The 15,765-nt window shown below is 33.7% G+C and overlaps 1 protein-coding gene across 27 annotated transcripts in view; it reads left to right on the top strand.

Moving 5' to 3' along the window:
- CCDC7 (coiled-coil domain containing 7) overlaps positions 1-15,765 on the top strand; it is a 331,505-nt gene that overhangs the window by 203,228 nt on the left and 112,512 nt on the right. For 25 of the 27 annotated variants that reach the window (XM_067702677.1, XM_067702668.1, XM_067702526.1 and 22 more), the window contains 2 exons: positions 3,765-3,881; positions 7,568-7,675. In XM_067702677.1, the coding sequence (XP_067558778.1) occupies positions 3,765-3,881; positions 7,568-7,675 (225 nt within the window). The remainder of the gene's footprint in view (positions 1-3,764; positions 3,882-7,567; positions 7,676-15,765) is intronic. The other 2 variants (XM_067702658.1, XM_067702598.1) reach the window with 1 other exon arrangement.

Here is a 15,765-nt window from a genome sequence, read left to right as displayed (position 1 = left end):
TTTCAAGATTTTCTCTTTGTCTTTGATTTTCTGCAATTTGAATATGATACGAATAGGTGTAGCTTTTTTTTGGTATTTATCCTTTTTGGTGTTCTGTGAGTTCCTATGATCATTGATTTGATGTCTGTTATTATTTTTGGAAAACTCTCAGCCATTATTTAAATATTTATTCTGTTTCATTGTTCTCCTTCTGATGTCCTCATTATGTGTATATTACTCCTCTTATTATTGTCCAAAAGATCTCTGATATTTTGTTCCTTTTTTCCCATTTATTTTCTCTTTTCAATTCGGGAAGTTCCTAATGTCATATCTTCAAGCTCACTGAGTCTTTCCTTGACTGTATGCAATATACTGATGAGCACATCAAAGAAATTCTACATTTTTGTTACAGTGTTTTTGATTTCTAACATTTCCTTTTGATTTTTTCTTAGAGATTCCAGATTTCTGCTTAAATAACTCTTCTGTTCTTGCATACTGTCTCTTTTTCCATGAGAGCTGTTAGCACATTAGCCATAATTACTTCACATACACAGTATGATAAATCTAAGATCTCTGTCCTGTGAGTCTGGTGCTCATACTCTTTAGACTAGGTTTTTACTTTTAGCGTGTCTTGCATTTTTGTTGTTTTTGTTGTTGAAATCCAGACATGATGTATTTTGTAAAAGGAACTGAGGCTTATATAGGCCTTTAGTGTGAGGCTTCATGTTTATCTGGTTAGGTATTAGGCTGTATTTTTTGTTTACTGTAGCTGTAGGTATCAGATGCTAAAAGTTCCTGTATTATCCCTTTTTTTGTCTCCCCTGATATCTTTGGGTTTCCCTTTAGATTCCTTAAGTAGGGTCTGAGGCTTGCTGTCCTTTTAGCTGTAACTTGCAATTATATAGGAGGCTTATTAATGTGGTGGTAAGGTGTCAGGGAAGGGGAAGCATTCTGTAATCCTCTGATTAGGTCTCAGTCTTTTAGTAAGCCTGTGTCGCTAGGTTTCCACCTTCACAAGTGTTTCTCATGTCTCTCCTACTTGTTTGGTAAGACAGGAAGGCTAGAAGGGGCTGAAATTTTATATCTGCTCACCCCCATGTTGAACATTTCCCTTCCCTAAGGTCTGTTAGGTTCTGGTAAACGGTGTTTTGGTTAAGCTCTGGTAAAATAGATTCCCTTGAGGGCAGTCTTTTGTTAAGGAGAACAGAAAGCTCTGGGCATGATTAAGAACAGTTACTTTCCCCTCTCCCTGTTGGAAGCATGTGGCAATTTTCCTCTGATCTTCATCCTGAGAACCTGGTTGGATTTCCTAGACATGAAACTCATAGTAACATGGGGGTACCAGTAAGATTCAAGCTAGTATATACTGAACTTTCAGCAATTCATCAATCACAGTTTAAGTGTTCCTACTAGTCCTGACTTCAGTAGTGGGCTTCTTCTCCTGGGGTTCAGCTGCCAATAAACTATGCTTCTTTTATCCACCTCTCTCTCCAATTTGGGGGGCAGCATTTTGCCTTGACTTTGATAAGAAAAAAAATGTTTAATTTAAAAAGTTTGCTAGGCTTTTTTCTTATTGTGAGAGTGGAAGTAGTGACTTCCAAGCACTTTACATGTCATACAAGAAATAGAAGTCCTCTCACTACTATTATTTTAACATTTCAACATCCTGTATGATTTAAACTCTATTATTTATGATTTAGCGGCCTTTCATGTACACATTTTTTTGTTTTTCATTTATTGTACATTTGACATAAAACGTGTAAATTTAAGGTGTAAAACATGTTAATTTGATACATTTATATATTGTTATATGATTGCCATTGTAGTGATAATTAGCACCTGTATCACATTACATAATTATTCTTTCATTTTATTGGTTGGAATAATTAAGTTCTAGCCTATTAGCAAGTTTGATGATTTTAGTACAATATTGTCTATATTCGTTATACTTTGCATTAGATCTCTATTTACTACTCACGTTTGTATACTCTTAAACAACATTGATTCTGTCACCCCACCCCGTGTCCTGTGGTTAACCACAATTTCTTTCTCTGTTTTTACAAGTTTTGCTTTTTTAGATTCCACATGTAAATGATGTCATACTGTATTTTCCTTTCTCTGTATGACTTATTTCTCTTAGCATAATGTACTCATGATTCATCCATGTTGTCTCAAATGGCAGGGTGTCCTCCTTTCACATGGCTGAATAATACTCCATTTTATATATATATATACACCACATCTTCTTTATCCACATCCACTGATGGACTCTTAGGATGTGTCCATATCTTCCTGTTGTGAATAATGCTGCAATAAAAATATAAGTACATATATCTTCTCAAAATCCTGTATTTATTTGCTTTGGGTATGTACTTAGAAGTGGAATTGATGAATCAGAATGTAGATCTATTTTTAATTTTTTGAGGAACCTCCATATTGTTTTCCATGGTGGGTAGACCAATTTACATTCCCACTAGCAGTGTACAGAGATTTCCTTTTCATTATATTTTTGCCAGCACTTGTATCTCTTGTCCTCTTGATGATAGCCATCCCAACATGTGTGAGATGATATCTCATTGTAGCTTTGATTTGCATTTCTCTGATAATTAATATTGTTGATCATCTTTTCACATATTTGTTGGCCATTTGGTTGTCTTATTTATTTATTTATTTAAATTAATTTATTTATTTCAATTTATTTTATTTTTGGTTGCATTGGGTCTTCATTGCTGCACACAGGCTTTCTCTAGTTTCAGCGAGTGGGGGCTACTCTTCGTTGCAGTGCACGGGCTTCTCATTGCAGTGGCTTCTGTTGCAGAGCATGGGCTGTAGGTGCACGGGCTTAAGTAGTTGTGGCATGTGGGCTCAATAGTTGTGGCTCGTGGACTCTAGAGTGCAGGCTCAGTAGTTGTGGCCCATGGGCTTAGTTGCTCCAGGGCATGTGGGATCTTCCTGGACCAGGGATCGAACCTGTGTCCCCTGCATTGGCACGCAGATTCTTAACCACTGCCTCACCAGGGAAGTCCAGTTGTCTTTTTTAGAAAAATAACTTGTTAGTTCTCTGCCGATTTTTCAGTTGGATTGTTTGGTTTTTTGTTATTAGGCTGTATGAATTCTTTATATATTTTAGATATTAACCCTTTATCTGATACATGGTTTCCAAAATTTTCTCCCATTCCAAAGATTGCCTTTTCACTATATTAATTGTTTCTTTTACTGTGCAGAAGGTTTTAACTTTGATGTAGTCCCATTTGTTGAGTTTTTCTTTTGTTGTTTGCGCTTTTGGTGTTATATATTAAAAAAAAAAAATCATTCCCAACACCAGTGTCAAGGAGCTTCTTCCCTACATTTTCTTCTATAGTTTCATCATAATTTCTGCTCCATATATTTATCATACCAACTTTACCAGAACTAGGTAATTGTTAAAATGATAATGATTCACATTCTGGTTTTGTTTATAATTTTAATAAGAATATTTTTTGGTGCTTCACCATAAATCAAGGTGTTATCTGTTGGATTGAGACAGAAATATATTCTATATTAAGAGAGTAATGTCTAGGAGTAAATCTATAGTTCTAATTTTTCACAGAGTTTTATCAAGAGTAGATATTGAAATCTATTAAGTGAACTTCTGACATTGAGTAATCATTTTTCTCGTCTCACTTGATGTAAGAATATCTTCCTAACCTCTAGACATTATAATCTTCTTGGAATTAGGCCGCAGTATGTGGTTTTCAGTAGTGTTTCTGTATTTAGTTTACTGAAAGTTTTCTTCATCTTGGTAGATCAAGATGCGAATGAACTCTCAGATGAGAATTTTATACTTGAAGATCTAGTACTAGCTAAAGGATACAAGGATAAAATTCAAACAAGTGGAGTTTATGAGTCTCAAAAATTGAGAGGTATGAATGATATTGATAAACATATTTTAAACGTCATCATAAAATATTTGACAATTTAAAAATATATTTTAAATGTGCATCAATTAGTTTATGTTTTATAGTTGAATTTTTTCCTTAGGTTAGACATTTTAGAATACAATTTAACAAAAATTGAAATTCTGCAGAACTAATAAATGCTGTAATGATATTAGCACCCCCCATTCCTTCTTGTAGTCTTTAATATTCTCATTATTATACTGTATTTCTTAAATTTATTGAGCAAGAAACCCTGCCTTTCTCTTTTTATGGAGCAGTGTTTCATAGAGAACAAGTTTAGGACATGCTTTTCTAGGAATCTTATGGAGCTATTACAGTTATTTCATTTTTAAAAGTATGACTTATATCCAGCATTCACATTTCAATTCTTATCAAGTACATTATCTGCTAAAAATATTTGTTATTATCCAGTAGACCTATTCTTTATATTGTTATATGGTTTCAAGAAGAGAAAAGGAACATTTGTTTTTTATCTACTGGATCTTACTCTTTATATCATTATATATTTTCTACTATAGTTCTTTGATATTAGTGTATTTTTTGTTGTATATTTTAAATAAATTTATCTGTATTTTTTCTGTTTGCTTAAAAAATGGATTTGAGGAAAAATGGACATTATTAGAAAGATTGGAAAATTTTTATTTGGATTTTTGACTTAGTGTAACAGAAGATTTGGTTTATCTTTGTGCTTCTTAATTGGAAGATTGGGATTGACATATCTACACTATTGGTACTATGTATAAAATAGATAACTAATGAGAACATACTGTGTAGCACAGAAAGCTCTACTTAATGCACTGTGGTGACCTAAATCGAAAGGAAATCCAAAAAAGAGGGGATATATGTATATGTATAACTGATTAATTTTGCTATACAGTAGAAACTAACACATTGTAAAGCAACTATACTCCAATAAAAATTAATTTAAAAAAAGAATATTTTCAAGTGAAAGAGAACCAAATAAAACCTAGGTGTTTTAGGTTGTTTCTGTTACTTTTAATTTATTTTGAAATACAGAAAGGTATGATAAGAGTTAATGTAATGAACACTTGTGTGTCTGTTTCCCAGTTTAATGAATATAATATACGTTAAATATTGAAGTCCGACCCTCTCTATTCCTCTCAGATTATTGCCTCCTTCTTTTCTGAATTTGATATTTATCATTACCATATATATTTCTTTATACTTTTGTTAGGTATGTTTTCATCTGTAAAGGATTTATGCTATTGTTTTGTTTGTAGTATGCTGTATGCTTTCTTAAGCAACTTGCTTTTTTGGTTCAAGATCACTGTTGATAATTCTAGTCCTTATTCATTTATTTTTATTGCTGTATATTGACCTGGTTTATGAATATATTATAATTAATTTGCCCATTCTCCTGTGGATGAATATTTGTGTTGTTTCCATTAGGAGATGCCTATCTTCTTATGAGAGGTAATGGTAGGGGTAGTGTTTAAAAGTACGGATGCTGAAAATAGACTGCCTGTCTTTGGTGCCTACCTCTGTCTCTTACTAACTGTGTAAGCTAGTTAATCTCTCCATGTTTCAGTTTCTTCATCTGAAAAATAGGGCTAGTAATAGTATGTACGTCACAAAATAATTGTGGGAATTATATGAAATACTTTAAAACAATGGATGCCTGAGAACCACCAGATGGTACTGAACCCTGTATATACTGTGTCTTTTCCTGTGTTTCCTGTCCATAATTTATTTGATGGTCAGTAGGTCATTATTAGTATAATAAGGGTTACTATAGCATAAGCACTGCAATACTATGACACTCAATCTGATAACCAAGATAGCTACTAAGTGTCTAATGGGCAGGATATACAGCATGGATACGCTGGACAAAGGGATGATTCATGTCCCAGGCAGGACAGAGCAGGACAGTGTGAGAGTTCATTACCCTACTCAGAACAACACGCAATTTGAAACTTATTAATTGTTTATTTCTGGAATTTTCTGTTTAACATTTTTGGACCAGGGTTGACCATGGAAACTGCAGATAAGGGGGGACTACTGTATTTTTGACCTTGTGAAAGAAATAGAAAATTCCATTTTTATGTGCTATAGCATAGGATTTAATCCTTTAAGATTTATGAAGAATTCTACCCATGAAAATATTTGTTCTTGGCAGTTTTCAAAAGTGATTAATTTAATTGCACATTTTAATTTTTAATTGTTCTTTCCATTTTTTTCCTGGCATATCTTGTTTTTTTTTCTTCTTTTGAAAGTACCAATTTAATCTAGATTTTAAATCTTATTTCTGTTCCTAGATGATAGAGATATATTGGTGGATAAATGATGATGTTTTCCAAAGAAATATAACCAGTTATTGGCTTTCAAATCCCACCCACATGTTAGAATTAATCCTTTCCCAAGTTAGGTAATTCTCTTGGGTCAATAATTGATGATTTGTTTTATCCTACGAACATGCTTAAAACTTTTTAATTACTTTCAGATATTTTAAAATCTTGGAGTTCTTGTAACTAACTACCTTTCTAGGTTCTCTTGCGAATTTAGATGACCCAGGAACCTCAGACCTACATTTGTAACAATCAATGGGAGTAATAACTTTATATAAGATATGTACAGGCATACCTCAGAGATATTGTGGGTTTGGTCCAGACCTCTGCAATAAAGTGAATATCACAATAAATTGAGTCACACAAATTTTTCGTTTTCCAGTATATAGAGAAGTTATGTTTACACTATACTGTAGTCTATTAAGTGTACAGTAGCATTATGTCTAAAAAAATGTACATACCTTAATTTAAAAATACCTTATTGCTAAAAACTGCTAACGATCATCTGAGTCTTCAGCGAATTGTAATCTTTTTGCAATAGTAACATCAAATATCACTGATCACAGATCACCATAACAAATATAATAAAAATGAAAACATTTGAAGTATTGCCAGAACTACCAAAATGTGACACAGAGACATGAAGTAAGCAAATGCTGTTAAAAAAAAATGGCACTGAAATATAAAGCAGAAACTAACACACCATTGTAAAGCAATTATACGCCAATAAAAAAAAAATGGCGCTGATACATTTGCTCCATGCACAGTTGCCACACACCTTCAATTTGTGAAAAACGCAGTATCTGCAAAGGGCAGTAAAGGTGAAGCACAATGAAATGAGGTATGCCTGTGCTCTCCATTTCATTTCTGCTATTCATGCCACTCCAAACATCATCAGGTTTATTTCACTCATACTACATTCTCAATCTCAGTAGACATTTCAGTTTACTAGCTAGAGTGTAGGTTTTAGAGTCTAAAGGAACAAAATTCATTTCAAACTTTTGTGCTTAATAACTATGTGACCTTCCAAAATATGCATAATCTCTCTAAGCTCTATTTTCCTCATCTGTTAAATGAGAATAAAAATACCTACTTCCTAGAATGCTTATTAAATGAGATAATATTTGAAAAGTACAGATATAATAATATCTGGCAACTAGTAGCTAGTAAAGTTTTAAAAATTTTTAGACATATTTGTATTTAATTGAATAAGCAGTATGTTAAATTGTTAATTAAACAAGATTAAATAAGTATACGGTAAATCGCTCTTATTAACTTTATAATTTTACCCCAACAAAATGTTAGTTTTAAATCAGCTAATCTGGCAATCTATTATTATTACAGTTAAAAATGAAGCAGCCTCAGAACATCCAGATACAGCAGAAAATCTTCCAGCAGTGAATCCATCAGTTAATGACCTAATATTTCAATTAGGTTTAAACAAAGTGGTAGGTAAGTAGAGATTTATAATGGTTGGGCACAGTAGAAGACTTACTAAGAGTTACAGTATTTCAACTGTGTAGTACAGTTATTAAAAGAAAACAAGAAATTCAAACATAGGACAACCTTTCTCAATTTAATACAGTTGGCCCTCTGTATCCATGGGTTTCACATCTACAGATTCACTTGACCACAGATCAAAAATATTCTGAAAAGAAATTTTCAGAAAGTTCCAAAAAGCAAAACTTGGATTTTCCATGCACTGGCAACTAACTATCTACATAGCATTTATGGGTATTTATATAGCATTTACATTGTATTAGGTATTATAAGTAACCTAGAGATGATTTAAAGTATACAGGAGAATGTGCATAGGTTATAGGAAAACATTACACTGTTTTATACAAGAGACTTGAGCATCTTCAGGTTTTGGCATCCACAGGGGATCCTGAGACTAATCCCCTGCAGATACCAAGGGACAACTGTAATAATTTCATTATTTTATTAACCAATCAATATATCAATTAATATGTATCTTTTTTTTTTTTTTTTTTTTTTTTAAGTGGTACATGGGCCTCTCACTGTTGTGGCCTCTCCCGTTGCGGAGCACAGGCTCCGGACACGCAGGCTCAGCGGCCATGGCTCATGGGCCTAGCCACTCCGCTGCATGTGGAATCTTCCTGGACCAGGGCACAAACCCGTGTCCCCTGCATCAGCAGGCAGACTCTCAACCACTGCGCCACCAGGGAAGCCCAATTAATATGTATTTTAAAAGAATTTATCATGTGCTCATTACTCCACCAAACAAACATTAATTAGGTAATGCTTAAGAGTTTATCTGCTCATAAAAAATATATGTATAGGCTTTTCCCTACATTATGAATTTTCATGACATAGACTAGATGCTATATTATCAGTTCCTCAGAGAACACAATTTTCGTTACTTATATCATCTTTTATGATAACAAGACAATGAAAAAATGGAATTATCACTAGATAGGCAATATGGCTGCTTTGTGATCTTCTTATCACAAAGTTGGCAAATTTCTAATAGTTAAAAAACCTGTGCTAGGGAATTCCCTGGTGGCCTAGTGATTAGGATTCAGGGCTTTCATTTCCATGGCCTGGGTTCAGTCCCTGTTCAGAGAACTGAAATCCCACAAGCCATGCAGCACGGCCAAAAAAACCTATGTTAAAGCTGATGTGGCCAAAGGACTAAGTACTTAAGTACTTTGCAATAAGATAAATTTAAGTGTTCTGTAGCAGCTTTCAAACAACCACTTTAAAGCAGATGTCAGCAAAATGGCAGACTAGGAGGCCCTAAGCTCTTGCTCCCTGACAGAAACATTAAAAAAAAAAAGAGGGCTTCCCTGGTGACGCAGTGGTTGAGAGTCCGCCTGCCGATGCAGGGGACATGGGTTCGTGCCCCGGTCCGGGAAGATCCCACATGCCGCGGAGCAGCTGGGCCCGTGAGCCATGGCCGCTGAGCCTGCGCGTCCGGAGCCTGTGCTCCGCAACGGGAGAGGCCACAACAGTGAGAGGCCCGTGTACCGCAAAAAAAAAAAAGAAAAGAAAAACAAAAAGCAGAAAGCCATCAGAACCAACTTTGTCAGAGCACTGGGAAACAGTGAAATGTTTACAGTAACCAAGAGAATGCACAATTAAGAAAAAGCCATCTTCAAACTGGTAAGAAAATTTTGTGGAGATGTGAAGCAGTGCCCAGCACAAAAAAAATCTACAAAGAATAGGAGCACTCCTAGCATCGAAGGGATTACCACTAGACCTGCTCTATAGAAAATGCTAAAGGAAATCCCTGAGGTTGACGTGAAAGGATGTTAGACAGTAGGTTGAAGCTGTATGAAGAAAGATCTACGGTATAGGTAAGTACATGGCAAATATAAAAGCCAGTATTATTGTAATTTTAGTTTGGAGCTCTACTTTTAATTTTATACAATAGTTTAAAGAAAAATAATTATAAGTCTATGTTATTGGGCACACAGTGTATAAAGATACGATTCATAACATCAGTATCAAAAAGAGAGGGATTGAGCCGTATAGGAGTACAGCTTTTGGATGTTATTGAAGTTAATTGGCATCAATTTAAACTAGATTTTTTATAACTTTACGATGTTATACATAATCCTCTTGGTAACCAAAAAGAAAATATCTGTAGAATATACACAAAGGAAATGAGAAAGGAAACAAAACTAGTCCCTTAAAAAAATCAATTGACAGACTTCGCTGGCCGTCCAGTGGTTAAGAATCTGTGCTTCCAATGCAGGGGGCATGGGTTTGATCGCTGGTTGGGGAACTAAGATCCCACATGCTGCATGACACAGCCAAAAAAAATAAATTGAACACAAAAGAAGGCAGTATTAGAGGAAATGAAGAACAAAGAAAAATAAGACATACAGAAAACAAATAGCAAAATGGCATAAATAAGTCCCTTAAATGTAAATGGATTAAACTTTCTAAACAAAAGGCAGAGATTGACAGAATGGATAAAAAAAAAATATCCAACTATATGCTTTCCATAAGAGACTCACATTAGATCAACAAAATTGACAAAACTTTAACTAGACTGTTGAAGAAAAAAGAAAGAAGACTCACGCTATTAAATCAGAATAGAAATTGGGAACATTACTGCCAATTTTACAGGAATAAAAAACATTATATTTATTGAATAAGGAAAAAAAATCATTAAATCTCAATAAAACACTCTTCATAATATTTCCTTGTTTGACATTTGTATCTGTAAAAAATACAAAAGAATTTTAGCAATTTTATAGTAAAATATTTCCTCCAATACTGGGAATGAGATAAACGTGTGTTATCACTATTTCTACTCATTTTTGTACTGGCAACCATAGTTCTTACAAAAAAATAATAAAACTTGTAAGCATTCAGAGAAAGAAATAAAACTCATAAATTGCAGACGATGTAACTGTGCAGGTATGTAGTCTAAAAGAATCTGTAGTCTACAGATAAACTCTTAATCAACTGGATTTATTAAAATTACTGAATATAAAGTAAAAATGTATAAAACCCAGTTTTATTTCTATATACTAAGAACACAAAATTAGAAAATGAACATTTTTTAGGAATGATGAAATTTTGTATTAGCACCAAAACAAATAAAAAATCTAGGAATAATTATTTTTTAAAGATATGCAAGACTTCTGTCTTCCACTTTGTCTTCCACATGTAAAGAACTTGGAAGTCCTCACTTCTGCACTCCAAACCAATAAAAGCTGAAAAAACTGACAGTCAACAACTCTTCTTAGCCCTGTCAGAGAATTGAAGTCACAGGGCAAACTGCCACTCTCAATCTGTGGAGATAGATGAATACTGAAAATTACATACTCCTGGGAATAGAAACCAACACTGGAGCCAGCAATTAGGAGGAAAACTTAAGAATAATTGAACAATTGCCAGAAACTGAACATGAACTAGGTTGAGCAATAAAAAAATTCTAGGACACAGCCCTGGATATGCCATACACTTTCATGAAATTTGCCTCCAGGAGCCCTACCAGGTACCTTAGCTGAGTATCAGAAATAAAATCTACTCATGCTTTCAGCAAAGGGAGGAGAAAAGTAAACATTTGAAATACACCAATAGCATTCTTCTTAACAAAGGCCTGCCTTCAAGAAAAACTACTTTACTAGAACCTAACAGATGTGAGGTAAAGGAAATACCAAACTCCAGCCTCTTGGACTTTAAACATTGGGGAAGGGAGATATCCAAGTCCAGCCCTCTTTAACCTTTCTGTCTAAAGAATCTTGAAAAATCAAGAATCTAGAAGAATCAAGAATCTTGTTTCTGGGGGAAACAAGCTGAGAAGCAATTGTGAAAGTCACAGACCAGAGGAGACTGCCAATAAAAGACCGAGATCTAATCATAGGATTATAGAATGCTTTTCTACTCCCTCATACCTTACCACCACTTCACCAAGGCCCATGGATAATGGGTTACAGATGGAAAAACTGCAATTCTCAGCTTCCATTAAAGAAGTATTTTCTAGGGAAAGCCAAAGACAATAGGGGAGACCAAAAAAGGAAAATAAAGGAAATTTTAGCCTGTGACACCAGCTACAATAAAACAGAAAACACAGTCTAACTCGTCTCCAGTTGAACATAAAACATCATAACAAAACCGTATATACTTCAGTTCTTTTACCTGATATATCATGTCTAGCTTTAAACAAAAAATTATAAGGCATGATAAAAGCAAAACACACAGGCTGAAGACACAAAGCAAGCATCAAGACCAGATGCAGATGTGGCAGAAATTTTGGAATTTTCAAACTGGGAATTTAAAATAACTATAATACAATAAGGGCCCTAGTGAAAAAGTAGACTACATGAAAGAACATATACATAATGTATGCAGAGATTAAACCTCTAAGAAATAATCAAAATGAAATGTTATAAATCAAAAGCACTATAACAGAAATTAAGAATGCCTTTGATGGGCTCCATAGTAGACTGGAAACAGCCAAAGAAAGAAATCAGTGAACTTGAAGATATGGCAATAGAAACTTCCCAAACTGAAAGGCAAATTGAAAAATAACGAAAAAAGTGGAACAGAGTATTTTAAAAACTGTCAAAAATCAAAGGTATGATTTCAGTGAGCCCAGACTCTTGCCTCTTCCCATACATAGAAAAGCGCTAAATTCCTTAACTTGGGTCATCTGGTTTTCTTTAATTAACAATAATCTTGAAGTTCAGACTACCTGCCCTTTGTTACAAAACTTCTATATAACCTAGCTCCCCACCTCACCTCCTCGGAGCAGTTCTCACAGGGTTACTTGAAATGCTGCCTCCCAGGCAGCCACTATGGAAAGCAGTATGAAGTTTCCTCAAAAAAGTTAAAAATAGAACTACCATATGGTCCAGCAATCACACATGTGGGTATATATCTGAAGGAAATCAAATCACTCTCTTGAAGGGACATTTGTACACCCATGTTTATGATATATATACACATATATGTATGTATGTATATGTGTTATACACACACACACATAATCTAGCCATAAAAAAGAAAGAAATACTGCCCTTTGCAACGATATGGATGAAACTGGAGGGCATTTTGCTAACTGAAGTAACCAGACAGAGAAAAACAAATGCTGTATGGTATCACTTATATGTGAATCTAAAATAAGAGTCAAACTCATAGAAACAGAGAGGAGAATGGTCGTCACCAGGTCCTGGGGTGGTAGGTTAAATGGAGAGTGGTTGGTCAAAGGGTTCAAACTTTTAGTTATAAGATAAATAACTTCTGAAGATTTAATGTACAGCATGATGACTATATCCAGTAATACTGTGTTGTATACTTGATACTTTCTGAGAGTAGATCTTAAGCATTCTCACCAAAAAAAAAAAAAAAAAGAGATAGTAACTATGTAAGGTCATGGATGTGCTAATTAACTGGATTGTGGGACTCATTTCACAATACGTATGTATATCAAATCATCATGTTGTATACTTTAAATATATTACAGTTTTTTGTCAATTATACCTTATTAAAGCTGTAAAAAAATAAATACATGCACAAAGAGGCACGCACACGCACAGAAGGTAAAGGCTTAGAGAAAGATATACATGAGTAGCTATATTATTACCAAAGTAGACTTCAGAGCAAGGAAAATTACTAGGAATAAATACATGCATTAGGTAATGATAAAGGAATCAATTCTTCAAGAAGACGTAACATTCTTTAATGTGTTTATACCTAACAATAGTGTCTCAAAATACATGAGGCAAAAACTGATAGAACTACAAGGAGAAATAGACACATCCATTATTATAGTTGGAGACTTTAACACCCCTCTATCAAAAATGGACAGATCCAGCAAGCAAAAAATACCAGTAACAGCAGTTGAGTTCAACAACACCATCAATCAACTGGATCTAACTGATGTCTACTAGAATACGTCCTGCAACAACAGAAGGATACATATTGCTCTCAAATTCACATACTCTGCTCACAAAGATAGACCTCATTACAAAACAAATTATACCTTGAAGATTTTAAGAAATAGAAATCACAAAAATTATGCTCTCAGCCCACAATGGAATTAAACTAGAAATCAATCATAGAAAGATAGCTGGCAAATCCCATAATACTTGAAGATGAAACAATACACTTCTATAGCACATGTTCAAAGAAGTATCAAAAGAAATAAAAAATATTTTGAAGTAAGTGAAAATGAAAATACAACTAATAAAAATTTATGTGACACAGTGAAAGAAGTGCTTAAAAGGAAATTATAACATTTGATGCATATATTGGACAATGAGAAAGATCAAAAATCAATTATCTAAGCTCCCTTAGTAAACTACAAAAGGAATGGCAGAAAATATTTGATAAGATGGACTTGTTTAATACTTATACTCTGTGAAAGACACTTTTAAGAGAACAAAAAGACATGCCACATATTGGGAGAAAATATTTACAAAACACATATCTTAAGAAGGACTTGCATTTGAAATATATTTTAAAAGATTGAATTCAACACTTAAAAAAGAACCCAATTTAAAAACTCTCAGAATATCTGAACAGACACCTTATCAAGGATGATGTGAAGATGGCTAAGTGTGTGAACTCATATGTCATTGGATAAGTGCAAATTAAAACAACAATCAGATACCTAATGAAACACACCTAGGAGAATGGCTAATCCAAAACACTGACAACACCAAATGCTGTCAAGAAAGTGGAGTACAGGAACTTTTGTTCATTCTTGTTGGGAATGCAAAATTCTATACCCACTTTGGAAGACAGTTTGCATTATTTTAAAGCTCAACGTACTCTAACCATACAATCCAACTGTTGTGCTCTTAGTATTTACCCAAATGAGTTAAGGTCTTACGTTCATGCAATAACCTGCATTAATGTTTACAGCAGCTTTATAACTGCCCCAAACTGGAAGCAAACAAGATGTTTTTCAGTAAGTGAATGCATAAACAATCTGTGGTACACCCATATAATGGTACATTATTCAACAATAAAAATAAATGGACTATCAAGCCAGGAGAAGACATGGCAGAAACTTAAATGCATATTGTTAAGTGAAAGAAGCCAGTCTGAAAAAGCTGTGTAATTTCAGCTGTATACCGCTCTGGAAAAGGTAAATCTATAGGCAGTAAAAAGATCAGGAGTTCCCAGGGGTTCAGGGTGAAGGGGGATAAATGGTTGGAGCTCAGGGAATTCTTAATGTGCCAAAGCTATTTTGTAAGATACTGTAGTAGTAAACACTTGACATTATGCATTTATCAAAATGCATAATGTACATTTATGCATTTATCAAAATGCATAATTTACATTTATGCACATTATGCATAATGTACTGTACAAAATAAGAGTTATCTCTCATGTAAATCATGGGTGTTAATTATTAGTGATGTATCAGTATTGGATTATCAATTGTAACAAATGTATGATCTAATACAAGATGGTAATAATAGGGAAACTATACCAGTGGAAGCGAGTGCAGAACTCTCTGTAGTTTCTGCACAATTTCTCTGAACTCCTAAATTGCTCTAAAAAAACAAAGTCTATTAAAATGTTCAAAAAGATGTTCAAAGTCTCAACACAGCAAACTGCAAAACATTATTTAGAGAATTTTAAAGAACTAAATAAATGGAACTATATTCCAGGTTTATAGATTAGAAGACTCAATATTTTGAAGAACAAATTTCTTGAAAATCTATGTATTTAATGCAGTCAGTATCAAAATTTTAGCAATAATTTTTCTAAAAATTGACAAGGTAATTCTAAAATTTATATAGAAATGCATAGGGCCAAAGTAGGAAATATAATCTTGACAAAGAAGACTACAATTGAAGGATATAAAGTGCCTGGTATCAGGTATTATTATAAACATACAATAATACAAGCAGTTTGCTACTGGTACAATGATAGATAAATAGACTTAAATGTATTGAAGACAAGAAAATATGTAACAACAGTAAAAAAAAATATTCTTTTCAAAATAGTTCTATTCATATGCATATTATAAAATAATAGGCCTCCTAGAAAATGCTATAGGAAAATATGTTCCTGTCTTTGGACTAGATATTTTTTAAACAGGATAC

The sequence above is a fragment of the Pseudorca crassidens genome, chromosome 1 (assembly GCF_039906515.1).
Source record: "Pseudorca crassidens isolate mPseCra1 chromosome 1, mPseCra1.hap1, whole genome shotgun sequence".
Lineage (NCBI taxonomy): Eukaryota > Metazoa > Chordata > Mammalia > Artiodactyla > Delphinidae > Pseudorca > Pseudorca crassidens.
The sequence above is the reverse complement of the archived record's forward strand: the minus strand, read 5'-3'. Positions and strand labels throughout refer to the sequence as shown.